This window comes from Girardinichthys multiradiatus, chromosome 13 (genome assembly GCF_021462225.1).
Source record: "Girardinichthys multiradiatus isolate DD_20200921_A chromosome 13, DD_fGirMul_XY1, whole genome shotgun sequence".
Classification (NCBI taxonomy): Eukaryota; Metazoa; Chordata; class Actinopteri; order Cyprinodontiformes; family Goodeidae; genus Girardinichthys; species Girardinichthys multiradiatus.
In genome coordinates this window covers 30,057,420-30,084,986 of record NC_061806.1, presented here as the reverse complement: position 1 = coordinate 30,084,986, position 27,567 = coordinate 30,057,420, and the positions used below count along the sequence as shown (strand labels likewise).

General features: G+C 37.9%; 1 protein-coding gene and 1 long non-coding RNA gene across 9 annotated transcripts; one reads left to right on the top strand and one right to left on the bottom strand.

Moving 5' to 3' along the window:
- Positions 1-455: 455 nt before the first annotated feature.
- LOC124878932 (major histocompatibility complex class I-related gene protein-like) lies at positions 456-25,606 on the bottom strand. Of its 7 annotated transcripts, none has more exons than XM_047383133.1 (9): positions 25,470-25,606; positions 19,171-19,304; positions 18,912-19,059; positions 12,406-12,419; positions 12,280-12,317; positions 5,110-5,248; positions 2,641-2,895; positions 1,590-1,868; positions 456-1,494 (listed from the first exon to the last, which is right to left on the bottom strand). In XM_047383133.1, exons 3-9 carry the CDS (start codon positions 19,037-19,039, stop codon positions 1,166-1,168), a joined length of 1,182 nt encoding a protein of 393 aa, XP_047239089.1. In that variant the 5' UTR covers positions 19,040-19,059; positions 19,171-19,304; positions 25,470-25,606; the 3' UTR covers positions 456-1,165. The 7 variants fall into 7 exon arrangements, with proteins under 7 accessions (XP_047239089.1, XP_047239085.1, XP_047239087.1 ...); XM_047383129.1 differs by lacking the exon at positions 25,470-25,606 and adding an exon at positions 20,011-20,282; XM_047383131.1 differs by lacking the exon at positions 25,470-25,606 and adding an exon at positions 20,023-20,282.
- LOC124878943 lies at positions 17,015-18,376 on the top strand. 2 transcript variants are annotated; one of them, XR_007040907.1, is made up of 3 exons: positions 17,015-17,633; positions 17,760-17,863; positions 18,023-18,376. It is a non-coding gene; the product is annotated as an uncharacterized LOC124878943 (long non-coding RNA). The 2 variants fall into 2 exon arrangements; XR_007040906.1 differs by having other exon boundaries at positions 17,760-17,879.
- Positions 25,607-27,567: the final 1,961 nt, after the last annotated feature.

Below are 27,567 nucleotides of genomic sequence, written 5' to 3'. Positions count from 1 at the left end.
GCCTCAATAAAATAACTGAACATATTGGTCAAATATTATATTAGTTTACAACCTCTGTTGCCACACAGTGAACCTGCGGTAGAAACTTACGCTGTAAATCAGGGTAATATCTGCACATTTTAAACTCTAATAAAGACAAAGGTCTATTTGACCATAATGTGACATTTTCCAGTAAAATGATACAATCTGGTTTATACAGCAAAAAAGATTATTGTCAATCTTCTTTTAAAACTGGAAGCAGTTAATGTGATAATCCCTTGATGTTATTGTTTTTGGTAGAAATATTTCTTTCTATTTTTAGAATTTTCTTAGTTCATATTGTGTGTTTTTTTTAGGTTTTAAAAACATAATCTTGGTTCTTTTTAGGCTTGAAAATTTACCAATGAACAGTAGCTAATACAAACAAAATAATTTAAAGGAAGAATAAGCTCTTTGAAAAAAAATTAAACACCAAGTTTTATAAATGAACTTCACTTTTTATTAATTACTAACAAAACTACGGCTAAGATTTTTTTTCTAATTTCAAAACTCCAACAAAAGATAAGAAATCAAACATTGAGAGAAAAAGGACCTGTTTTACATTCTGAATTATTTATGTTTAATTGCTTTGTTAAAACATTTGTATAAAAAACATATTTCACTTGTATTATTTATTGAAATGCAAGAACATGATGATTAACAACAAAATAAATCTTGACCAGCATAACCTTTTGATATATTTACACACAAAGTGAAGCTACTGTCACAGTTTCTCATCTGTTGACAAATCTAAAAATTATTTTATAAATCAACTAAAAGTGAAGAAATTATGCATATTTAGTGAAACATCAAGTCTCGTCACATCTATGAAGTATATGTATCGTTTTTGAGGTGCTCCCATTTTGTACAGTGTGTCTATTGTAATGAATAAGTGTAAAATTTCACTGTCTCAGTTTGAAGGTTGAATATTTTCTACAGTTCATGGATGCCTCTAACTGGTGAGATATTTATTAGTGAAATTATTCATGAAATATTTAAAACCGTTTTGCCTTTGGAGCCACTCCAAGCATTTAACATGCTGAGGTAAGTGATTCTTCATGCAAGTCAGATAAAGATAGTGTGATCACGGTGTTTAACAATGAAAGCAAATCAGGACAAACGTACCGATGGAAACGCTTGTGAAAGTTTAATTTGCTCTGTTAACACTGTCACCAGAATTGGTCCTAATTTTAGTTTTTTCCAGTTTGACGATGATGTCTTCATTGACACCAGAGAGCTGAAACACACATTCATACTTCATCCAGTTTTCAGATGTCTCTGATGAAAGATCTACGTTAACACTCATCTGGAAGGTCTCATCGTTGTTGGGGAGGATCTCTCCTTTGTCCACACCATCATGAACCTCTTCTCCATCTTTCCTCCAGAACATCTCAGCTTTGTTTGGGTAGAAACCAGTAGCGTGGCAGCTGACTGTAGAGGAGGAAGTCTTCTGCAGGAGAGACACTGATGGAAGATCTGGGTAGAAACAAGGAAACAGTTTACAGCTTTTCTCTAACATTATTTACACAATAACTTCGTTTTTGTCAGATCTAATGTGGTCTGATTTCTACCTGTTCTCATCAGAGATCTCCTCCCATAGTTTACATACTTCTTCAGCCATTCAGGACAAACCTGGGTGAGGTAACCCTTAGTTTGTTCAACCAGAGCTCGGTTATAGTCCCATTTGTGTTTGGTGATGAAAGCTTGAGGTTTTGGAGCTATCCATTTCTTTGTGTTCAGGTCAAATAATATAAAATCTTCTCCATCATAACCGTACTGTTCATATCCATGAATGTACCCCGTTTCATCATCCCACTGACAGCCATACATTGCCTGGTAAATGTGAACACCTGAAAAACAGAAACATAATATTTTATATTAAACAACATGATGAAAATGTTTTAGACAAAAGAAACATTTGTAGAACAACTGTGGCTCAATGATGGAAAATACTCAGCAGTTTGTACTGAACATTTAGTTGGATTCTGGTATAAAGTTTTTTTAACTTCACATAAATTATCGAATCATTTCTGGACTTAACAATTACAATGTTTTTGTATGAATGCTGCAGACATGTTTTCTCATCAGATCCAGTTTTGAACAGCAAAAGGCACCAAAAACTTTATGTGTTTTTACTTGCAAACATGCTGCTGCTTTGAGCCTCCAGGCCAGCAGGGGGCCCCCAGGAGTGCTTAACTTCTTACTGAGCATAGAGCTTAAAACATTTTAAATTTGTAGTTCATCAAGAATATGTTCCAATTTTAAATTCATATAAACAAGTTGGTTAAAAACGTTAAATTTACATTTATGTCAGATAAAATAACTCATGAATGTAACAGTTAATCGTAAAAAATTTATTTTTATAGTTTGATAGTTATATTAATTAAATCTTAAATTAATGTCACTACAAATTATTTCTGCTCCATGTGTCTGTTCTTAGGTCACTAATCACCACATAAATGACAGCAGGAGAAGTCAGATAAATAACCCTGCTTCTACAGTTTATTTTATGCCTTTTAATTAATAAAATGTATTAGAATTGAGACACAATATAAATTTGTGTTTGGAGTTGCATACAGATGAGGTCCAGCTCTGATTAGAGACAAGAACAGGTAAACTAACCTTCAGTGTAGTTGAACCGCTGCTTTGCTATTTCGAGGTTGGTCTTAATGATTTGCTGGTTCGTCAAACAGACCTGAGTCTGAATGTCCCGGTCCTCCACTGTAAAGTTCATCCATTCCTGTTTGGGTACGTTTCTGTTGGTTCTGCTGTCACAGTGACTAATCTGAATATAATCGACATTCCCAACAGACACGTATGCTGGGAAGTCTGGGACTCCAGAAGATCCAGTATAGAAATACTGCAGAGAGTGGGTCACTGTGAGAAAAGTAAAGGAAAAAGATTATATTATTTAAATGAGTTTTGGTTTGTAGTAATTTCATAACAACTCGCAGCTGTAAGATTTTTATGAATCATTCTTCAATATTATTTCTCTCCTACTGTTAGAGAAGACGCTAAAGTTTTCCTCAAGCTGCTGCTTAGTTTTGTTTAATGTTCTGATTATTTTATCCACAAATTGTACAAATCCTGAAATAAAATTACATAATTGGTCATTTGTTTATTGTCATTTCTCCACACAGAGAAAAGTTTGCATCAGAAAGATAAACTCTGGTTGCAGATTTATTTCACCAACCCCAGTAAACATCATCGTACAGTTAATCCAGCAAATTCTATCAAACTTAATGTAAGTGGATCCAAAAGATAATATCAACTGTAAAATGATTTAAATTATAATCTAAATGAGGCTCATAACTTCCTCTTGGAGAACGTCCATCCAGGTCTTCATCTTCTCAAACAAAACATTAACATTTTATATATTTGGATTATATTATGAATGTGTCTTTAAAGAACTAAAAGCTTTAAAACATAAAGCATTTTAACTCATCTTGGCCAAATGTTTTATTTTCCAGGTCATAGGTTTCATGTTTGCATCATCAAAATAAAAGTTTAAGAACAAAGAATCAAGCTTCTTTTTGTCACTTTAAACAAAATATTTGACCTCAATTATAATCTTTTTGTATCAAGATAATCTCACTCTTTGTTCAATAAGACGTTTATTTGATGATGTTGGTCTAGAAACATCACAAAAGGATGTAAAGCTCTTAATGTGTCCTCCAAGCTGCCTTCATGTTCCTGTCTGGAGTCCCTTTAATTATTTACATGAGCTAATATCGCATCTGGATTTAAACATAAATTTTTAGGTCAATACAAGGAATGGGAGCTCAAGTGGTTCAAAATTATTATCAGGTTTATACCCTGAGATTTCTGTAGTGATGTATATATTTATATTATGTTAATCAGTCATAAATAGAGAAAATAACTGGTTACAGATTGCAGGTAATCATGGGGTTTTTATCATATTTTAATAATGCCTTGAAACTAAAACAAACATAACCTGCTTTATGCAAACCTTTAGAGCTGGTTTCAGAGTGTTTAATGACAGCTGGGAGAAGCATTGATTTTAGTTTAGACTCATTGCTTTAGTCTGATTGGAGCCACCTTGGTCTGGAAATGTAAAATAGTTCAGGGACCCATAAAGACTTTGTATTTATTATAGCTTCAAAGACTGAAAGAATATTCTGCCGCCTCCCCGTTTTGATCTCCACCCACTGACCTCTAAAATCAGGAAAATCAACATGAGAGGGAAGTGAGACCAGATTAGTGGAGTCAGCAATGTAACATCAGAGCATCTTCAAGATTGAACATCTTTCTATGAAGATCTTTGCAGGATTTGTAGTTCAAACCAAAACCAAAAGACAGTCAGTCGTCCTTCGTGCAAAATAAAGTTAGGAGGATAGAGACACAATCACTCCTCATGTTTGTTTTTACTTTATGTCTGAACACCAAGGGACTGTGGCTCAGTGGGTGGAGTAGTTATCATACAATGATGTTAGTTCAATTTCAGCTTCCTCCTGCCACATGTCCATGTGCCCTGGGGCAAGGCACTTAACCCCAAGCGTGAATTTGGCTCTAGTGTAAAGAACTTGAGAGTTCAGCAAGCCTGGCCCAAGGTTGAATGGAGACTTAAGCAGAATTTAATTTGAGCCCCACTTCCTGTGAAGAACATCACCACTAACAGTGTTTTGTTTTTATTTTACCTTTATTTTTATTGGATAAATATCCTGTAGAAATAAAATATTATTTTCATAAGAGACATGTTCCAACATTATCTAAAATAAAGGTTAAATACAAAATCACAGTACAACTGCATATTAGACAGTGTCAAAGTGTTATAATAAATGTGATAATAAAATAATCATAAAGCAGCGGCTAAGTTTGCTTCTGCCTTGGACCGGTTCTGGTGGTCAGTATGACTAGAAAAACACTATAAATTCAGACCATTTACCAGATAATAAAACGGTAAAACAGGGAGATTACTAGTCACGTTACTTAATCCCTAACACCTCAACTTAAAACAAGTCAATGTGGACAAATGTACCAAGAGTTTTAATGTTTCTGATCCTACAAAAAACATGTCATTAGTAAATATAAATAATTTTTATAACAATCATTTAAACATAATTGTCTCACCTGATGCAGCCCTTTTTAATCCCAGGAAAACCAGTAAACAGAAGAGCTTCATAGTAACCTGGGTGGTAACTGTAATAAACTGACCACTGCTGTGTTTCTGTGTCCAGAGGACGTTGTAGTAAACGTTCAGCTCTGGTTCCTTCGGTAAAATAAGGAGAAGTGGAAGAAAAACACCAGAGAAGCCAATAGGAGTTTACTGAAAGGATTAGTCGCTTAAATCTGGGTCAAACTGTAGCTTTGAGGTTTTATTTTATGTCTTTCTGTTGAAGTGATGTTTTTTTTCCTCACTTTTAAGTGATGCTGGATTTCTCTGTAGAACAAGGTGCCCTGAAATCTCTGCTGAGAACTTCCAAATATGGGAAATAATGCAAAACAACTGAAGGAGGGAAGCTAATTAATACGGATGAGCTGGGAGTCCTGGGAAATAACAAAACATCTAATTAAACAGAAAAAGGTCAACTAAGGAACATAAAGAGGGAGGAAACAGATAGAAACTAAAATCACCTAACAGAGGAATCCAAGGAAGTAACAAATGTCTATAAACACAGAGATGAAGCTAATATGAAACTCACAACCTTAACACTGACAGATCATGACAGAATCAATCTATCGATATGATTGAAGTTATTTGATTACATATTTCTGGATTTAAGATGATATCTTGTTTAAACAGGTTCTGGTTCTGCTGGTATAAATAAACTGAACAGATCTCAATCAAAATAGAAAAGTATTGATGCTATTTTAATAAAGTTAAAAACATTTAAATGTATAAGTCAGATTTTTACTGACTTTAGTTAAGGAAAGCTCTCAGGGGAGATGAATAAAGTGACTCTGGAAACTCCAACCTGCTTGAACAGATGAGGTTTATTTTCATGGTTCCAGGTGGAGAACAGAAGCCAAATAAGATGTAGCTGGAGTTAAGAAAATAAATTATATTAAACCAAAATCAGGTCTGCATCGTTTAAAGGCTCAAATGAGAGCTTGATATGTTGGTGTTCTGATAATTTCTGGGTTGTTTATTATTATTGTTTAGGTCTTGCCATATTAGCTCATTCCTTTGTATTGAGTTTTTCTTTTAACTTATTTCTTGTGTTCAGTTCTTTTGCATTTCAGTTCAGACTCAAGTTAGTTTTAAAATTTTCCCTTTAGGTTAACAGATCCTCAGGATTAGTTTCATTCTCTCCTCCTCTGTTCTCTGCTCATCGTTCTTCTTCAGCTGTTCAGCGTCCCTCTAATTAGACTCACCTGGTTTCAAAGTCACTCTTCAGTCCTCAGTATTTAAGCTCCTTTGTTCTCATCATTCTCTGCAGGGTTTTTTCTGCTGTTTTTACCCTGGTTTCATGTCCCGCCATTAAATTCTCCTTGTCATCATGATTCCTCTGAGTTCCTGTCTGTATTTTGGTTTTTCAAACATCTTGAGCAGAAATATTAAACATTGTTAATGCTGAAGGAATATTTACCTTAAAATGTGAATTTCCTGAATTGATGGATAAGTATATGTAGCTGATAATGCTAACAAAATGTTATTTTGTTTTGTATGAATTATCTTTATTCTAGAACCAACGTATTTTGTTAGTTTTCAGCTTGTTCTTGCAAGGTTAAATCTTTTCTCAACAGCTTGAAGTTGATGTGCTAATTTAGATACATTTTTAAAAAGTTACTTCAGAAACTTAAATGTTTAGCCATATATCATTTGAAGGGTAAATGAGGAGGTGTGAATGTGAGAAAATGACAAAGCAAAGGAAAATAACAGTTTAGATAAAACAACAAAAAACAGGATAAAACAACTCGCTGAGTTTCATGATGTCAAAGAAGAACATTTATGAACCTGGAGTTTATGAGAATAAAGAGCTGATGAGATTCAACGTTTTATCAGAGTCTCTTTAAAAACACCAAATACTTCTTCAGCTACTCAGGACAAATGTGAGGGAGGTAGATGTTTGACCTTCGCTTCGTAAATATCCCATTAGATGTTAGTGATGACAGTCTGAGGTGTTGGAGCAATTCACTTCTTTGGTTTCAGGTCAAATGCATGAAGTCCTCTCTGTTAAAACCAAATACAAAATTATAAAAATGTAAAATAGAAATTCCGGTCAAACTGATTACGTTTTATATTTGCTGAGGGTTTTCATCAGCCTCTATGCAGATAATAAATCAAAAATGTATTTAATTTATAAAATATTTTCATTCATAGGAATTCACCATGACAAATCTTCAGTTATCTCAGTAAATGCCTGAAACCTTCAATCAGCTCCTGAAAGGTGTGGGGTTTTATATGTCGGTGTTATGGGCTATTAATTGACGTTCTTAAATCTACATTTATTGAATTACTGACCTCTGAACCTTCATGTGCTCCCTCTGAAACTGATCCCTCCTGGATCTGCCAATCCTAAACCAGAAGGGTGTAGTGGTAAAGACCTGGCAGTTCCAGTGGCAGAGGAGCCGCCACAGCCTGCCGCAGGGTGGCGCTGGGTGGCAGACCGGCCATAAAAACTTGCCAATGCCGTTGCTGCTGTTTTTGTGGAAGCTGATGCTGATTATTGGCAAACGGGATGTCATTATTGTTATAGCCTGTTACCTTTACATAATGATTTCATTATTGATTATTATTTAATAAACAGCTTTAGACCCATAACATAAGGTGATTGTATTTACTTGATATGGAAAATAAATAGCACTATGTGTTTATGTGTGACGTGATAATGAACCGGCTGTTTGTGCAATAAATCTTCATCACACTTTCAACATGTCACACATACACATAGTGCTATTTATTTTCCATGTCAAGTAAATACAATCACCTTATGTTATCGGTCTAAAGCTGTTTATTAAATAATAATCAATAATGACATCATTATTTAAAGGTAACAGGCTATAACAATAATGACATCCCGTTTGCCGATAATCAGCATCAGCTTCCACAAAAACAGCAGCAACCGCATTGGCAAGTTTTTACGGCCGGTCTGGCACCTTCTGGCACCTTCGAGGAATCCCCTGCCACCCTGCGGCAGACTGTGGCAGTTCTGCCACCGGAACTGCCAGTTCTGCCACTGCCACCAATGGATCTCGGCCCTGCTGCATCCCACCCGTTGAGATCCAGTCTGGCCCCGCTTTCCTGCACTGACGCCAACAAGTAAACCGACGGCCTGAGCCCCCCACTTCCAGCGATCAGATCACGGCCAGATTAACAGATTACTCCCACCGCTCAGGTCGCTACGCAACGAACAACACCGCCTTCTTGGCCTACGTCATTTCAAAGAAGGAACAGGAGATGGAGTTGCCCCGGAAGATGTGGAGGAATTCTGCAACTTTGCGGACACCATCCTGGACCTCTGTGCGGCATCGGCTGTGTGCTTCTCCCGCATCGCTGCGTGGCAGACCTTTCTGCAGCAACAGATGTGGCTTCGGCTCTCCTCCTCCGTTGTTCGGCCCTCATTTCTAGACTGTGATGGAGCAGCTGCGGATGTCCCAGGATGACCTGGAACGGGTCAGAGGGCATGGGTCTCTTAGTCGCCCCGGCATCCGACCCTCCCATACCACCGGCCGCTGGCGGCATGTCCTTGATCAGCGGCATCAGCAGAGGCGTCCCACGGTTCCCATAATCCCTCCGCCCGCCGCACCTTCCACTCAACCTCAGCCGCAGCAGCATCGCAGGTCTCCTGGTCCAACCCTCCGCAAGAGTCACGGTGGAGGTTCAAGAAATCCCTGTTTGGGAGCATGTGTGTGATTATGTTGATTGTTTTGGAATAAAACACAGAAATGTTCTCTAAGAGGCAGCGATCCAGCTGTATTTTCCTTACACACAACTTTCACACTGAATGAGACTTTTAAAAGGTTGTTTAAAGTCGATCTATTTCTTTAATTGGTTGTTTAGAAGGTGCCACGATCTCACAGTTTCAAAGCAGCCCTCTTCTGTTTCTCCATCTGAACATGACTCAACTAGAGCATGTTTTACACAGGGGCCAACAGGGGCCAGTGCCCCTGTAGAACCGGCCCTGGCCCCTGTTGCGGCCCCTGTGTTGAAGAGATAATTAATTTCCTAATGTGATATGCGCTGATACGGAAACTACAACTAATACCCACAGCGTTGCACACGAAGCCTTTAGAGTGCTGCACACTTGTTTAGTCGCACATTTCTAAATGAGAAGAGAAAGAAAGAGTAAAAAAAAAAAAAAGAGCACCACTACAAATTGTTAAAGATGACAGAAAAGACATAAAGAGACGGAGGTTAGCAATATGGTTTAGTTTTGTGATGAAAATGTTAGGCTTGTAGTCACGTGTTATTGTTTATTGCAATGAAATCCTGTTTTATTCTGTTTCAATGCTCTTAATCCAGTTCTTACAGAGGAACTGATTTCATTTTTCCTTCATTATATTACTTTAACAGTTAATTAAAGATTAAAGAAGTTTTTTCCACTTTTAACCTTAGCCATATTGAGATAGGATCACAGTTTTCACCTTTTAGACATTATCTATTACTTTTTGGCAGCACTGGGAACATCAGTGGTCATGAAAGAAAAGATCCTGAGAGTGAAGAGGAACATAAAGTGGTGTGAAAACGTTTTTGCCCCTTCCTGATTTCTTTTTTTGTGTCACACTTAAGTATTTCAGATCATCAAACCAATTTAAATATTAGCCAAAGACAACACATGTAAACACAAAAAAACTGTTTTTAAATGAAGACTTTTATTAAGGGAGAAACAAATCCAAACCTATATGATCCTGTGAGAAAAAGAACCCAAGTTTCAGCTTGAGGTCAGGAACAGATGACTGGACCTTTTCCTTCAGGATGTTTTGGTCGACAGCAGACTTCATGTTTCCATTCATCACAGCAAGTCTTCTAGATCCTGAAGGAGCAAAACAGCCCCAGACCATCATCCTACCACCACCATATTTACTGTTGGTATGATGGATGTTCTTTTTATGACATGCAGTATTACTTTTACACCAGATGTAACAGGACACACACCTTCCAGAAAGTTCAAGTTTTGTCTTGTTAGTCCACAGAGTATTTTTCTAAAAATCTTGGGGATCATCAAGATGTTTTCTGGAGAAACTCAGACAAGCCTTAATATTCTTTCTGCTCAGCAGTGTTTTTGTCTTGGAGCTCTGTCATGCAGGCCATTTTTGCTCAGTGTCTTTCTTATGGTGGAGACATGACCTCTGACCTAACTGAGGCAAGTGATGCCTGCAGTTCTTTGGATGTTGAGGGGTCTTTTGTGACCTCTTGGATGAGTCGTTGCTGAGCTCTTGTGGTAATTTTGGTCGGCAGAAGCTCCTGGGAAGGTTCACCCTTGTTCCACTTTTACTACAATTTATACTGTTTAGTCATTACAATACCTGATCAAATTTGGACAATGTGCTGAAGTCCTAATGAGGGTTCATCCTTGGCATCGTTGACAGCAACAACCACCATATCTACTTACCTCCCTGAAAACTACAATAGAGCGACAGGTCAGAGGCCTCAGAAATAATCTGTCACAGCTGCAGTCAGACTGAAAAAAGTCATAAAATGTGTTGCTTTGAAAAAACTAATAGGAAGAAAGTTAAAAATGCTAATAAAGATGTTGAGGGTTGTTGGACCACTTGTTTGCTGAGTATTGGATTATCTGCCTGTTGTTGGACGTCACTGTGCCCCTCCAATGGCATCGGCCATTTTGTACCCAGGACAGCCCGCTCCTACATATCCCATCAAGCATTGCGACTGATATGACTGGGCGTCCCCAGTCTGACGTCACAGGATGCTATATAGGAGGCGCTCATGTTTGAAAAGCTGCCTTCCGCTGGAAATCAGATCTGGTGATCGAAGCGCGTCACTTTAAGAGAAGAACTCTGTGAAGAGTTTCATTCATTCTCTCTCGTTGGACAACGAACTATTCATAACTGAAGTTTTTGGACTAAGAAGGCCAGAGATTTCACTGTTGCCGATCGAAGACGTGAGTTAACACGTAACTGGAGACACGGAGTTTCGGAGAGACGAACCGCTACCGTGTTTCATTTCCAAGTCGACTTTGATGGTCAGATCATATTTTTCCTTTTTGTCAAGAAGACCGAAGGACAAAGACTGACCGTTCCCCTGAAGTTAATTGTGGACGCACAATTAACTCAACCCCACTTTTCCTCGCTCGAATTCCCTCGCTCAGGAAGAAGACGACACAAGTAAAACCCATTTCTTTTTTTTTATTTCTTTATTACGAGGCCTGGGCAGGGTCAGAGGTTGTAGAAGCGATCAGAATCACTGGTTAGGATCTCATGTGTTCTGAATAATATGTGCATGTAACCTTGCTTGTTGAAACTTTGATGTGTTATGTAATATCGGGATCCGCCGTGTTCCCCAGAGCTGTTTGTGTTTACTATCTGAACGCGGGTGCGTTGCAAAACTGGACTGTTAAAACGACCTCATGGTAAAATTCTCCATTTTACCTTTGTCTTCAATCTCACTGTGCTAGCTTGCCGCCAAAAGTTATCAATCCTTTGTTTCAGGAGTAAAGGGGGAAGTTTTATGATCAGAAGATCATAAAAGACACTCTAAGCTGCGCTCCAACCCCCCCACCAGTCATCACCACACCCCCCTTTTCATATCCTCTCCTTTCCTCTGTTGTGCCATAAGCTGCTGGTTGACTCAATACATACCCACTACCGTTTGTTGATTTTGCTTATTTAGATGTGTTTACCCCTGTGTATGTAGAATTTTGCATGTTGAGTAGGTGAAAATTAATAAATATTCACATAGATAAAGAGAGAGCGTTTGGTGTTTCATTGTGTGCAAAAAGTGATGTGTCAGTCAAAATAAGGTTCAAGTTCCACACGTTTCGGCAGAAACGGTCGATTAAACAGCGACATCTCCGGCAATAGTTATTAACTATTACGGAGTATTTAACGGTTGTAATTGTCAGAGGCGTCGAGCCACAATTACAACACCAGAAACATCTCTGGTCTCGATTCGTAAATGAGGATTTATGGTTAAGAAATTGATTTTGTCAGATTATGATTTGTAATTATAATTATTGATCAAGATTATTCAATCAATAATCATACTCCCAACAGGGTATAACAAGATAAATTTTTACAGTTTAATTATACATATCACTATATTTTTGGTTTTATACAAAATTTTATATATTTAAAAATGTATATTTAAATAAATCATTTATAGGTAGATTGCCTTACCAAGGTCAGCTGTGCTGCATTTGGATGCACCAATCGATCTGAGAAAGGGATCAGAAGGTATGGCTTCCCTAAAGACGTTGAGAGAAGAAGGAAATGGTTGGCTCAAGTCAGCAGGAGCAACCTCACCATCACCAGAGGTCCTAATAACAGAAAACTGTGTGCTGTAAGTTAAATCTGCACTCAAACATTTTCAATTACGGCTCAACATGTTTACTGTCAAATGCACAGGGCCTCAATGATTGTAAAATGTTAAAGGAAATAAACAAATAAATCACTCTACAGGCACACTTTGAGAGAGGGCAGTTTGCAAAGACAAAAACAGGTAAAGTAAGACTGAATGCTGATGCTGTTCCGACTCTTTTTGTTCATCGCTCAGAACCAATGAAGAGGAAGGATCCTGGACCACCGAACCTCCACTGCAAGTTGATCCACTGATCAGTGACCAGATACTGTACTAAAGTAAACGTTGGTATGAAATGAGTTAAATAAGTTTCATCTTTTTTATTTAACAATCCTCATGCTAACAGTGCCATTATCATTTCAGACATTGAGGAAGAAAGCAACAGAAATGAAGAGCGTGAGATAAGGGAAAGTGAGGAGGGAAAAACAGATGAAACTAGAAAAATTTGCATTTCCTGCGAAAATGCAGTGTGAATGCTGTAAGCTGAATTTTTTAGCTGAAAGCTGGCAGAAACAAGCTGAAATTGACTGCAGAAAATCTGCTGAAATCTGATAAATTAGTAGAAATAGAAACAGCAAAGAAAAACTGTCATCTGATCTGTTTGAGCAGGAAGACTATTAGCTATAAAACAGCTTAACAATGTAAAGTTACCTCAAAACTACTTGTTGAAAGAGTTGTTGAAATGCAAGAACTGACAAAAACTTTAAAAAAGCAGGAAATAGCTGCCATAGATGAGCTGAAAAAGCATAGACTGAAGCAAAAACATATCCTAAGTTGAAGTCAGAACTAAAATACATAAAAAACATCCGGTAGTCGCTGAAAGCGCCCGCTATGCTAGCTAGTCACCTCACCGCTCTTTTTGTTATTTATATGTGAGTCTCTTCTACTCATCACTTGTCCATTTACATATCCTAAACATGACATGCAAACGGGCAAAATTGTTGTTTCAACAACGTACGGACAGCAGGTCCAACCACCACTGCTGTGTGCCTTTCTGCACTGCATCAACGAAGTCCAATTCTTACCTGAGCTTTCACACCTTTCCAAAGGACTCCCTATTGCAGAAGCAATGGGCTGTTAAGATCAGGAGAGATCAGTTTATCGTCACAAATACTTCCCGAGTGTGTTCACGACATTTTGTTACTGCTGATCTGATCGAGCCTCCCACTCCTGCTGGACGTCGACGACTGCAACCTGGAGCTGTTCCTGTGCTTTTTCATTGGAATAACTATAATATTCCAACACAATGACTTGGAGTACGGGAAAGAACAGAGCGTCCACCGAACACCGATCTAACAGTGATGCAGACTGACCCTGATGAAGATGACCCAGGGTCCTGTCATGAACATGACTACCGAGCCAGTACTGAGCCTGCTGCCCTTCATCTCTCCCTCAACGAAGACGAGGAGATATCAAAGCTCTGAAAACAGATAGAGGACTTGACCATCAGCAGCACGTTCTGTTTGGAGAGGTTTTCTGTGTCTGATGAGGACATACGATTCTTTACCAGGTAATTAAAATATCCACAGTATGTGAGTTAGAACCATAGATCAGCAGAGCTATTACATGAAGAACAGTAAAAATAACATTATCTGTGGACTATACTGACTATAGTTCTTAAATGTCCAAGAGTTGGATAATAGAGATGACAATTAAGATCAAATGACTACATATTTACAAATCAGTGAGTATTGCTGGGAATTATGTCAAGCTTGTTTTGGTTATCAGAGATGATCTGAGTTATGACTGACTGTAATTTCAACCAGGCAAGTTATAAAAATTGGAGGCAGCTCATGTCATCTGTCTACAGCTCAGTGATAGTAATCCAGATGTGCAATACATTAGATGAGAGGCACAGGACAATGTGAGGAGATAGTATAAGTACTGGATGGGCCTTCTCTGGGGTCTGAAATAAGATGTGAATGAATTAGCCTGATCAATATAACTTATATGTTTCACAGATTTGCAAGTCATGCCCACCTGATGGGTTTTTGGAAGCAAATAGAGCCAGCCACCCTCAACATTATACGGGTTACAAGGGCACAGAGCGTCACAAAGACTGATCAAGTCCCTCACTCTGCCAGTGCAATGGTAAATGTTTTCCTGTTGTCCTTACAAAACATTGTTTTTTCCCTTTAGTTTATGAATCATTTTATTTTTTTTATCATTTGATCACTTTATTCATTTTTATTAATCATTTTACAACCTTTAATACCTATTGTTTTCTTACTATGCCACTGCATTGCCCGTTTGTTTTTCTATTATGTTTTGTTCATGTAAAGCACAGTGTCTTGTTACTGAAATGTGCTATATAAATAAACTTGCCTTGTCTCACATCAAAAAGATTTTTGATAGTCATATATTTATGAGGGACCAAAAATGACAAAATGTAAAATAAATAAATACACATATAAATGTATAAATAAATAAATATAAGAAATAAATACACATATAAATATATAAATGCATAAATGAATAAATATAAAAATAAATAAATACACATGTAAATGTATTTATTTATCTATTTATTCATTTATTTTCTCCTTTTTGTGTATTTATACATTTATACATTTATGTATTTATTCATTTATAAATTTTTTAATTTATACATTTATTTATCCATACATTTATTTATACTTTTATTTATTTCTTCCTACATTTATTTCTGTATTTCTACATTTCCACAGTTATTTATTTCTGCATTTCTGTGTCCGTATGTTAATGAGGTGGCTGGTTCTAACATTTGTCTTCAGCACCATTGGTTAACTGAGAGAATCAGACAGAAGCAAACGATTTATACATGAATGGATTCTCCTGTTCACCCTGTCGATCACGGGGTGGCAGTGAAGCCCATTTTTTGTTGGTTGCTGCCAAAGTTTACCAAAACCAAAATGGGAGTTTTACTCTCTTTCCTCCCTGTTCATCACCGGGTCCGTGAGACCCAACCAGTAAAACCAGCAAAGTATTTACCTTGTGAAATAATGAGAAATGGTTAAGTAAGTATAAAATCAAGATTTAATGCCAAAATGTTCAGTGTACAGAGTATACAATTGAACAGATACCGGAGCTCCTCTCGGTTCATCCCTAAGATGGGCCGAGAGGAGAGTCCTGCTTTTATCTATGCCTGTTCTTAACCCTCCTAAAGGTTGTCATCCTCTTGTATCAGTTTATTTTTGACTATGTGTTGCATCTTATGTGTTATCAACAGGTATGGTGTGTAAACTGTAGCAGTGAGCAACAAGGGTAGAGATATTGAATTAGGGCAGCAAAGAGATGATTAGAAAAGGCCACAGAACCATACATCCATAACATGTCCACAAATGTTATATCGACCATAAAAACAGGGCAACAATAAAATGATGTATTAGACAAGTCTCCCTCCTCTTGCTGTCTTCAGCATTGCTGCCGCATCACCAACGTTCACACTTTACAGCAAAACAGTGTTTAAAAATTAAGCAAGAAATAGGTCATGCAGAAACAGAATCTTCAACAGTAGTTGCATAGTTTCATAGATCCACATTTTGTTTCAATCAAGCAGGCTCCCGGAAAGCAAAACGACCACGGTGAAAACGGGGTGTTGAGCTAGATTCATCTGCAACACTGACTCACAGCTATGTGAGCATCATCACATTTTCACTGTGAAAACATCCCGTCTTCCCAATGTGTAATGCCTACAACAGAAGTCAAGATGTGCAGTAGCCTAATGATACCAGAGGTATTAAGAAAATCAAGAGATATATTAAGCATCAAATGGTAAACACAGCAAACACACCCTTGGTGACTACCAAAGGGTACAGATTTGATGTGCTAGATAATAATAGTAGCTTAATTATTATTGTTATTAAAAAGGAGCATTCCATATTGCTAAATTATCAGGCTATCACTACTCTTATGTTCATCCTCTTGAGTGAAATTTTTTTTAATCACTAACATAATGTTGTCTTGCTAATAAACTGTTACTAATATATGAGAGTTCACTATAATGTGCATTAGTAATTATAGGAATATAGTATTACAACAGCATTTCTGACAAACCAACTTGTTTGAAAAATGATAAGTTTTAGGCATGGCCACAAACAATGTTCTGAGGGAGCAAACTGACAAATGCAAGATGGTTGCTGTGTGGCAACGCTGTGTAATAAAGTTGCAGCCTACTGGATCAATTTCATTTGAATTCACCAATCATGTGGCATTTGCTACTTTTTATTTATTTATTTTTTTCATAATTGTTTTCAATTTTTTGTGGTGAACTCTGTAATTTCACCCCCACCACAGACACCAAGACACCCAGTGGATGGTACAGTATGTTTGTGCAATGAACATGTTGCAAATTCACAGATTAACACTTCCTCACACTGATTTTTGTCTGACTTTGTCTCTTGATTCTAGCTGAGGTTGTAAGACTGTTTGCCCCCTATGCTGGTGGGAGAGGACCAGCAAGGAGATCTATCATTGTGTCCCAACAGCTGCACTTTGTCTGGAGGACAAACATATGGAGTTAGTCCCTAAACGGTCTGTGAAGCAAATGCTTGAAGCAGCAGGGTTGGGGGGAAAAGCGTCTCACCTTTCAAGGTTTGTAAGGCGTCATGATAACAAGACGCGGTTTTAGTGGATGTGTTATGCTGTATGTAATTTCATGATTCAAAAAGAATAGTGATCTTAAAAACAAACAACACACAAAGATCTTTCGCTGGAGCACTTTTTACTGTATTGTTTCAAATATTTTTCACATCCAAGATATAAAGAAAAAGCAGCATAATTCCAGCCGTATCTTTGGTTCTTATTCATGCGTTCTAGAGACAGGGACTCAGATTTTTAAATTATGCTTTTTCAAAATATAGCCTGCTTCAACCGTTTTTCCAGAATCTCTTACTGTACATTAAAATATATAGTTTTTGTTAATTGTCGTTCATATTTTTCTGTCTTCACTTCTCAGGAAGTCATACAAGTCCAGAAGAGTTTAAAGACTTCATATTATCCTCATTCCCAAAACTCAGAGACGGTGGTGGATTTGAGCTCCTTAAGATAGCTGGCAGTACTCGGAGTCGGCAGCTGATGGTGATCCATGTCCAAACAGTGGCTACACTGTTCAATATTTAAACAATCCCCAAAGTCAGATCGGGAACGCTACCATTTTCATCAGGCCACTCCAGAGGAACCTTATTCCACTCCTGTAAGTTCGTCACTGTATGTTCTATTACTAGATGAAGTTCTTCATCTTTAAACAGTTTTTCTCTTCTACAAAATGCAGACTACACCTATATATTTGTGTATAATATGAAAATGATGTCTTCTACAGTTATCTCAAACAGAGAGCAACATTGAACCACCGGAGAAATGTGTGCAGTGAGGGGAGGAGTTCCCATTTTCTACAATAAAAAATCACAACGATGAATGCACAAGGTATTGCACAACAAAGGTGCGTTAGAAAGGAACTGTTGTAAATTTAAATGTTTTATTTCAATATTGCCTTTCGTTTACACTTTTGATATATTATGTAATCATCCGTTTTTAATTTGTATTATGTGAAATGCACTCACAAAATCCCCTTTATTTACAAAGACTGTTGCAGAGCAGTGATGAGGTACGAATGGCGGTAACCGAAGAAGATTCCCACCAACAGGACGTCAGACAGCAAGGCCCATCAACACTAGAGATACCTCAGGGACCTGCTGCTACTCCAGAGATTGTTGATCTAGTTTCCATTGAAGAGAGAGGCTCTGCTGGTCTGGTCCATTGAAATTACACATTTCATGCTTTATTTCAGTAGTTTGTTGCTCCCTACAGTGCGTGGAAGTAATTAGTAATTTTCTATATTCTAAACTGCTTATAGGTTGGAAAATTGAGACAGCAAAGAGATTCAAAGAAGGGCTGTTGGGTCAGCATGAAACTGAAAAAACTTCAAGTATCGTCTTGGATCTTGGAGACAATGCAGAGGAAAGGGAAAGAGAAAATATGAATGAATAGTTTATTTCAAACAACAATATATATTTATAGAAATGGTTTAAGAGCAATGGCACCACCTGCTCTGTCTGTGTGTCCAAGCGTTGTGTTGTGTGACACTGAGCTCTGATAAAATAAAGCTTTAGGTACTGTATCTCTATTATCTTTAAGGGCATTGACAGAACATGTTGCCTCAGTAATCCCATATTAATTTCACACATAAAATCTTGATGAATCACATTTCAGGTCAACACAATCCCGGTTCACATATTTAATATATGTTGCAGTGTTAATTAAAGCCCTCACAACTGAAAAAATTGATTAATTCAATTTATGACCTGTATTCTGATTTAAAATTGTGTTTTAATCCATCCACCATGGATCAATACAAATCTCAAATGAAAACTGAGTAAAAAGCATGCAATTTTTAAGGTGAGGATTATTCCCTCATACAAAGGTTGCTATGATTTTGTAAAAGTAGTTGAAATCATTAATGCTCTTCAGATACCTTATCAGTTCGTGATTGCCATCTATGTGCCACAAACTGTTTGGTGCTGGCACAGAGTACCTCCTCCATCTCCGTAGATTCAACTGAAGGGTCCGCATCAAAATTTCACGAGGATCCACACGCCGCATGGAAGCCTGTACCCGTTATCCTACAACAGACAAAAATGGCAAAAAAAAATGACGTACTGAAAGAAACAAGTTGAACCTTCGCCACTAACAAGGAATTCTCAATTCCCATTGAATGGGTAATGGTCACTTACTCAGTATGTGGATGCCCTGTGCATTCAGGTGACCAAGCATCATTTTGTATCCACAGTGTGGCTGGTGTTGCAGAATTTGTGTCACTTTCTCATCAAGATCTTCGTCATTCAGTGGTGTTAACAGATCGTGGAGTCTGGTCAACAAAAACACACACAAAACAAATATGATCACAGCAGAAACAAAACAATGACCTTTGTAATTAGCTCTGTCCTTTGTTTTACCCCATCAACAAAAAAATTGACTTTACTTGAAATAAAAATGTTTGCTTGAAAAAAAAAAAAAATACTCCACTGGCCTTAACAATCTGCGCTGCAATAAAATGTTACACAGTCCAAGACAAAACAAAACGATTATAGTTCCGGTTCACAATGGATTTCACAACTGTAACCGTCAACTGGCTACTTCTCATGGGTTAGATGGTGGTTACCATGACAACAGTGTTTGACCGCGGAAAACTATTGTTTCCGCTATATAAACACAGCTCATTATTTATAATCAATACAGTTTAAGCCGAACCACTAACATTAATAAAGTAGAACATAAGTAAAAATGACAATCATAACATTTTGTCAGGCAGATACACGTTAGCCGCTGCTAGCGTAAGGTGCCGACATGCTAACCGTCTTTACTTTAGCTTTATGATATCCGACATAGGTGTAAACGCCTAAAACGAGACTAATTTCATCCTATTCCATCATATTAGCCTATTATATGAAATAATACCAGGTATTTAACCCTAATGCTCGGCTGCTGGTACGCCATTTACTGCATTTATTAACGCATTTTCTGGTTTTAGCGCGCGGGACCTTCAGGCTAACAGGATTAAATAAAAAAATGACCTCATTCCGTACTGTGCCATCCGCCGTCGAATTGTCCGCTCAGACACCCCGAACAAATTTGCGATGTCTGCAGCGGTATGGCCGAAATGGAGGTGCGCCTCAATGACCTCTGGAGGTAAAATAATGGATGGTCGTCCAGTCCTCCTTTCCTCTGATTCTAGGCGTATAGCAAGTTGGCGGCCAACTTCCTCCAGACTGTCCAATATAGTGGACTCAACCTCCACACCCATCTCAGCTTGGAGCTGATTGAAATCCTCCATGACCCGTGCACAACGAAAATAGAGGTAGTCATTTTGATCAATATCATTTGCCAATGACCTTAAATCATTGGCAAAGGCTGTAAGAGAACCCTCCATCGTGCCTAGCAAAAGAACTTCGGTACCGGAGTCGAAGCAGAACAGCAGGATCGGGATCAATTCTAACCAATGGTGCTGAAGACAAATGTTAGAACCACCCACCTCATTAACATATGGACACAGAAAAGCAGAAATAAATAAATGTGGAAATGTAGAAATACAGAAATAAATGTAGGAAGAAATAAAAGTATAAATAAATAAATGTAAGAATAAATAAATGTATAAATTAAAAAATGTATAAATAAATGAATAAATAAATACATAAATGTATAAATACACAAAAAGGAGAAAATAAATGAATAAATAAATAAATACATTTACATGTGTATTTATTTATTTATACATTTATATGTGTATTTATTTATTTTTCATTTTGTCATTTTTGGTACCTCATAAGATATGGGTTGCCAAGTGTAAAATAAATGTCACTAACACATTTGCATTATTTAGCTAACAATTACCTAAATAACAAGAAAATGTTAGTGGAATTTGTTTTACTAGGATTTCACACTCAACATGAGCTAAATAATAATTTGTTGGTGAAATTTTTTGAACTTTTTATTTTACTGGTCATAATGCATTTCCTGCCAAAGGGTAACTTTTGTTTTTTTCCAGGTTCTTCAACCAATTGACGAGTTCTTCCTGTTCATGAACTACCTGTCACTGGGACTGATGCAAAAGGATTTGGCCCACAGATTTAGAATATATCGGTCAACTGTGAGTCGCATTGTTAACACCTGGGCCAACTTCCTTTATACTGTATTGGGAGCTGTGAATATTTGGCTAGATGAAGACACTGTGAAAGCTCACCTCCCAGAAGTGTTTCAGGACTACGCTGACACTCAAGTCATTTTAGATTGCACAGAACTGCGATGTCAAACCCCAAACTCCCTTCTCCTCCAGAGCGAGGTGTTTTCCACCTATAAGTCACACTGCACATTCAAAGGGTTGATTGGGATAGCCCCTCATGGTGCAGTGACCTTTGTGTCTTCTCTTTATCAAGGTGCCACCAGTGATAAAGAGATCTTAAAGCAGTCTGGCATTGTGGCCCTCCTTAAACCATCTATGGCCATCATGGTGGACAAGGGTTTCCTTATGGAAGACTGTGTACCAGGCAAAGTCCATATACCCACGTTTCTGTCAAAGAGCTCAACTGTCTAAGTCAGAGATCAGAAAGACACAGTCTATTGCAAGACTGAGAGTCCATGTAGAGTGTGTGATTCGCAGAGTCAAAGAACATAAAATGTTCAGCACAGTGATTCCTCTTTCAATCACAGGCAGCATAAATCAACTTTTTGCTGTTGCCTGTCTTTTGGTGAATTATCAAAATGGTTGCTTGGTGAAAGCCTGGGCAAGCAATTGCTAATCTCAATCCAGGATTAGACAGATGATAAAATAATGTGTATAGTTCTTATCTGTGTAGAGACTTGCATCTCTAACATCAAAAAGATCCCTTTAGGTCATGCACTGCACTGTAAATATAGTTTGTGTTAAGATACATTGGAATTTCATGACTTGTATGAAATGCTTTTACTTTAATGTTAAAATTGAGATTACATAATACAACACTATGTATTTTTTGTACTTTTACTGGATATATAAAAATGAAATGAATACAGTAGTAATATTATTGTCAGAATAAAATGAGAAATGTTTTTTAATTGTTCATGAGTTTATATCTTTATTATAATTTTCTATTACTTGGGCATGAAGAGGTATTTTGGCAGGTAAGTGTTAAAGAAAAACATGTCACACCTCTTTTTCAACTCCTCTAATACCGTGTTATCTCTGTATATCCGCTGCACAAAGATGTCATTATGGGCGCAGATAACAAAATCGCACCACTGCATACCAATGATCAATAACTGGCCCTGGACTTGCCAATAATAGCCATGGCTCTCCTTCAATTTGTGTAGCCCTTGTGTCACTTTGAGGAATTTGCAGTCTACATACCTTTGTGCAATTATTACTGAGAATTTAATAATTTTAATTATTAAGGGCTTTGAGCCACAATTACAACACCAGATGACATCTCTGATTTCTATTCATAAATAAGGGTTTTTGGTTAAGAATTAATTTTATCAATTTATGATTTTCAATTATAATTATTGATAAATATTAATTAATCAATAATCATAATCCTAACACTGCTTCCCCAGGAGATGATGGCAGAAGAGATCAGACTTTCCACAACAGATTTATAGAAGATATGCAGCATCTTGCTGCAAACACCAAAGGACCTAAGCTTCCTCAAGAAGTACAGTCTGCTCTGTCCCTTCTTGTAGATGGCTTCACAGTTGCATCTCCACTCCAGTCTGTTGTCCAGGTGAACACCGAGGTATTTATACTCCTCCACCACCTCCACTTCTTCTCCCATGATGGAAATAGTGTTTGATCTTTTTCTGTTTCTATTGAGATCTCCAGTCATCTCATTTGTTTTCTTCACGTTCAAGATGAGATGATTATTTCCACACCATGCCACAAAGCGGTCCACCACCTTCCTGTACTCAGCTTCTTGTCCATCTCTGATCCACCTCATGACTGCAGAATCATCCGAGTATTTCTGCAGATGACAGAAGTCTGTCTTGTACTGGAAGTCTGAGCTGTACAGAGTGAAAAGGAATGGTGAGAGTACCGTCCCCTGTGGTGCTCCTGTGCTGCTGACTACCTGGTTAGACTCACAACCCTTCAGTCTCACAAACTGTGGTTTGTCAGGTAGTCTTTGATCCAGGAGATTGTTGAGGCCTCCACCTGAGTTTTCTGGAGTTTCTGACAAAACAAATCAGGTTGACCACACATCTGTGAAATTGTTTAGCTGGAGCTTGCTCTCCAGCATCTTCTTGTACACCTCCCTGAGGTCTCTTATATGGACTTTAAGTTGCCTCTGTATACTCCTCAACAATTTGCTGTCTCCCTCCCTGAAGGCTTGTTTTTCTTCAGCCAATACAATCTATCTTTATCCATAAAACACTTTAAATTATCATTCAGTGTCTTTCACATAAAAGCATGTGGGCAGACCTATCCATTAAACCTGGTTAAATACAACTAGCTTTTCAGAAGAAAGAGTGACCCAAATCATGGTTCTGTTGCTCAGCCACAAGATTTATTATCTGGAAAAATATTGCACGCTAAATTTAATGAAGGGAAAGCAACAAAAAAAAATCTAACATGACTATTTTGGCCCACATGATTAAAAGTTTGTACACCTCTGCCTTCCTTATTAACATTCATATATTTTAGATTCATTGCACACTAACTGAAATATTTCAGGTCTTTTATTGTCTTAATACGGATGATTTTGGCATACAGCTCATGAAAACCCAAAATTCCTATCTTACAAAATTAGCATATTTCATCCGACCAATAAAAGAAAAGTGTTTTTAATACAAAAAACGTCAACCTTCAAATAATCATGTACAGTTATGCACTCAATACTTGGTCGGGAATCCTTTTGCAGAAATGACTGCTTCAATGCGGCGTGGCATGGAGGCAATCAGCCTGTGGCACTGCTGAGGTCTTATGGAGGCCCAGGATGCTTCGATAGCGGCCTTTAGCTCATCCAGAGTGTTGGGTCTTGAGTCTCTCAACGTTCTCTTCACAATATCCCACAGATTCTCTATGGGGTTTAGGTCAGGAGAGTTGGCAGGCCAATTGAGCACAGTGATACCATGGTCAGTAAACCATTTACCAGTGGTTTTGGCACTGTGAGCAGGTGCCAGGTCGTGCTGAAAAATGAAATCTTCATCTCCATAAAGCTTTTCAGCAAATGGAAGCATGAAGTGCTCCAAAATCTCCTGATAGCTAGCTGCATTGACCCTGCCCTTGATAAAACACAGAGGACCAACACCAGCAGCTGACACGGCACCCCAGACCATCACTGACTGTGGGTACTTGACACTGGACTTCTGGCATTTTGGCATTTCCTTCTCCCCAGTCTTCCTCCAGACTCTGGCACCTTGATTTCCAAATGACATGCAGAATTTGCTTTCATCCGAAAAAAGTACTTTGGACCACTGAGCAACAGTCCAGTGCTGATTCTCTGTAGCCCAGGTCTGGGGAAAGCGGCACCTGTAGCCCATTTCCTGCACACGCCTGTACACGGTGGCTCTGGATGTTTCTACTCCAGACTCAGTCCACTGCTTCCGCAGGTCCCCCAAGGTCTGGAATTGGCCCTTCTCCACAATCTTCCTCAGGGTCCGGTCACCTCTTCTCGTTGTGCAGCGTTTTCTGCCACACTTTTTCCTTCCCACAGACTTCCCACTGAGGTGCCTTGATACAGCACTCTGGGAACAGCCTATTCGTTCAGAAATTTATTTCTGTGTCTTACCCTCTTGCTTGAGGGTGTCAATAGTGGCCTTCTGGACAGCAGTCAGGTCGGCAGTCTTACCCATGATTGGGGTTTTGAGTGATGAACCAGGCTGGGAGTTTTAAAGGCCTCAGGAATCTTTTGCAGGTGTTTAGAGTTAACTCGTTGATTCAGATGATTAGGTTCATAGCTCGTTTAGAGACCCTTTTAATGATATGCTAATTTTGTGAGATAGGAATTTTGGGTTTTCATGAGCTGTATGCCAAAATCATCCGTATTAAGACAATAAAAGACCTGAAATATTTCAGTTAGTGTGCAATGAATCTAAAATATATGAATGTTAAATTTTCATCATGACATTATGGAAAATAATGAACTTTATCACAATATGCTAATATTTTGAGAAGGACCTGTATATAATCTAGCTGTTTGGCATTAATGGGGTTCCATGGTGGACTTATAAACTAGCATTATTTACCTGTATTTTAAAACCATATGACTATCATTATCAGTTAACTGGTTGGCTTTTTCTATTTTATGCTTACAACATAATAACATTATTAAGATTTTTGCTTTGAGTGACTCAGTCTATTCCAAAGTGTTTATCTGATACACTGTCAGGCCTCATGATAGTTTAGGAAAGGCACATATTTATTGATTGGTCTGAAGGGTTTTAAATGGGATTTATGCAAAGAAACACACGCAACGTCCCTTAATGGACTTGTGACACCGAAATGTAGAGATATGTCGTGGTTGTCGACATCAGTAGGTCCTGAGTGGGCTTTTGGTGCACTTACCTCGGTCCCTTCTTCCGGAGAAAGGGGAGAACGGGTGCTGGCAGTTCCGGCCTCAGAGGACCGATCAAAGGCATGTATTGCTATATTAATACCTGACCGCAGGAGAGCAAGAAGAAGAGGAGGCCATGTGGAGTAGAGCTGTGCGGTCAGATACTCCAGGTGCAGTCTGGATCTTCTCCCGATTTACTTTATGAGCAAAGGAAATGTCCAACAAGGACTGAAAACGCTGCGCAAATTTGCCAATATCAAATTTTTTTCTCTGAGATTGGTGCCGTGTGTTGAAAACAGTTTAGATCAGAGAAACATGATTTTTTCTTTTTTTTTTTTACTAAAACCAATCGAATAAACACTGATTATTGATCATGTTTTAAAAGAAATTCTCAGTTCCCACAGTTCCTGAATGCAACAGCTGGGAATGTTTTGTTGAGCTGTCAGATATCTGAGGCCCCGCCCCCATGCCAAACTGGGTCAAAAGTTTGAAACTGGGAAAAAAATAAATAAATTGAAAGCATAAAAAAAACCTTGAATCTGAAAAAGTCTTGACCTTTCTTTTTAGTTTCAAGTTTTTACTCTTTTTGATTCAATTTCAAATAGTTCCAGAGGGGATTTGACCAGAAGTAGAGCAGAGTGAGACTTGAGATCCAGGACACTTTATATAAATACTCTAATCAGTATGCACAATTTAGCTAATTTGTATGCTGATTAGTTGACATTTATGAACTATGTTCTGATAGTAGTTGTAACATTTAACCATTTCATCACACTTTTAGCAAAACACTCTAAATGTCTTGTCTTTTAAATATCTCTCAGGGATAAATTACTGCATGCAACCTGAACACATAATGCACTCACTGTGAATGTTTGCCATATTGACCCCTAGAGGTGCATATCATCCTGTTTTTGCTTCAGCTTCCATGCTCAGTGTCATCAGAGTTATGATACAAGGATGACAAGCAGCAGCTGGAGGTGACGGTTGCTCTTGTAGTTTCCCTCTGAATGTAATGAGGACAAAACATCTTCAAAGAGGCTCCCATGTGCAGTTGTAAAATCCAAAGGAGTGTTCATTTTGTCAACTAAAGATTTGACATTTTTCATCAACCTTTTTCACATGACGAAAGCTAATTGAAAACTCATCCTGAATGATGAAAACTTATTAAAAACTGAGTCAATAATGTTGGAGGAAGACAAAATACAATTTAATCGATTTTAATGTGTAAGATGTAATCTTCCTGACTTATTTAGCTACAACATGCAGGAAAGGTTTTACCATTTAATTTAATTTATTGTTCAGGTTGAACAGACCCAATGTTGCATATACTTTTTCTGCTAATTTTAGTTTTTTAATTGAGAAATCCTAACTTGAAATTTCAGATTGTTTCTGTCGGCTAAAATAAGTTTATTTATGCTTGTATGTCCTTGAGAGGTGGTCGGCGTTGGAAGAAACAAGCTAACCAAGATTGACTTCCAATGTCTTTTTTTAAGCTAAATTGTGAGGGAATGTATGGATTATAAAAGTTTTCAACACATTTTTAACACCTGTAGCCCATGTCTATGTGGTGACTCTTGATGCCTCCCTGGTGCACCTTCTACCAAACATTTTTCTTTCCACTCAACTTTCTGTTAATACGCTAGAACTCTGTGAACAACCAGCTTCTTCAGCAATGACCTTTTGTGGCCTCCCCTCCTGTTGAAGGATGTTAATGACTGTCTTCTTGACATCTGTCCAGTCAGCAGTCTCCCTCATGATTATGTAGCCTACGGCCCAGAGTGAGAAACTGTTCAAAGTTGAGCTGATCAGTTGTTTAGGGTGTGACACCATGAGTTTCCAATATTCAACTTTTTCACAGTATTTAAATTTTCCGACACTGAATTTTGGGTTTTTATTCTTTCTTAAAAGAAAGACAAACTTTTTCACGATACTTTTACATGTAGATGAACTTTGATGACATCCTATTCTTAATCTATAAGGTCCAGTTTGTTGTTGGACCCACTGCCAGCAACAGCAACTTTAACTATTCTGTAAACATCTTCCACAAGGTTTAAGAATGTGTTCATAGTTAGATGAGAAAACCAGAATCGCAACCTCTGCTCTAACTCC

Coding starts and splice junctions, on each gene's coding strand:
- LOC124878932 (XM_047383133.1), bottom strand. CDS start 19,039: ATGCGGCGTGTGGATCCTCGTGAAATTTTGATGCGGACCCTTCAGTTG. Junction 2,896..5,109: donor ATTAAAAAGGGCTGCATCAG/GTGAGACAATTA, acceptor CTTTTCTCACAG/TGACCCACTCTCTGCAGTAT. Junction 1,495..1,589: donor GAGATCTCTGATGAGAACAG/GTAGAAATCAGA, acceptor GTTTCTACCCAG/ATCTTCCATCAGTGTCTCTC.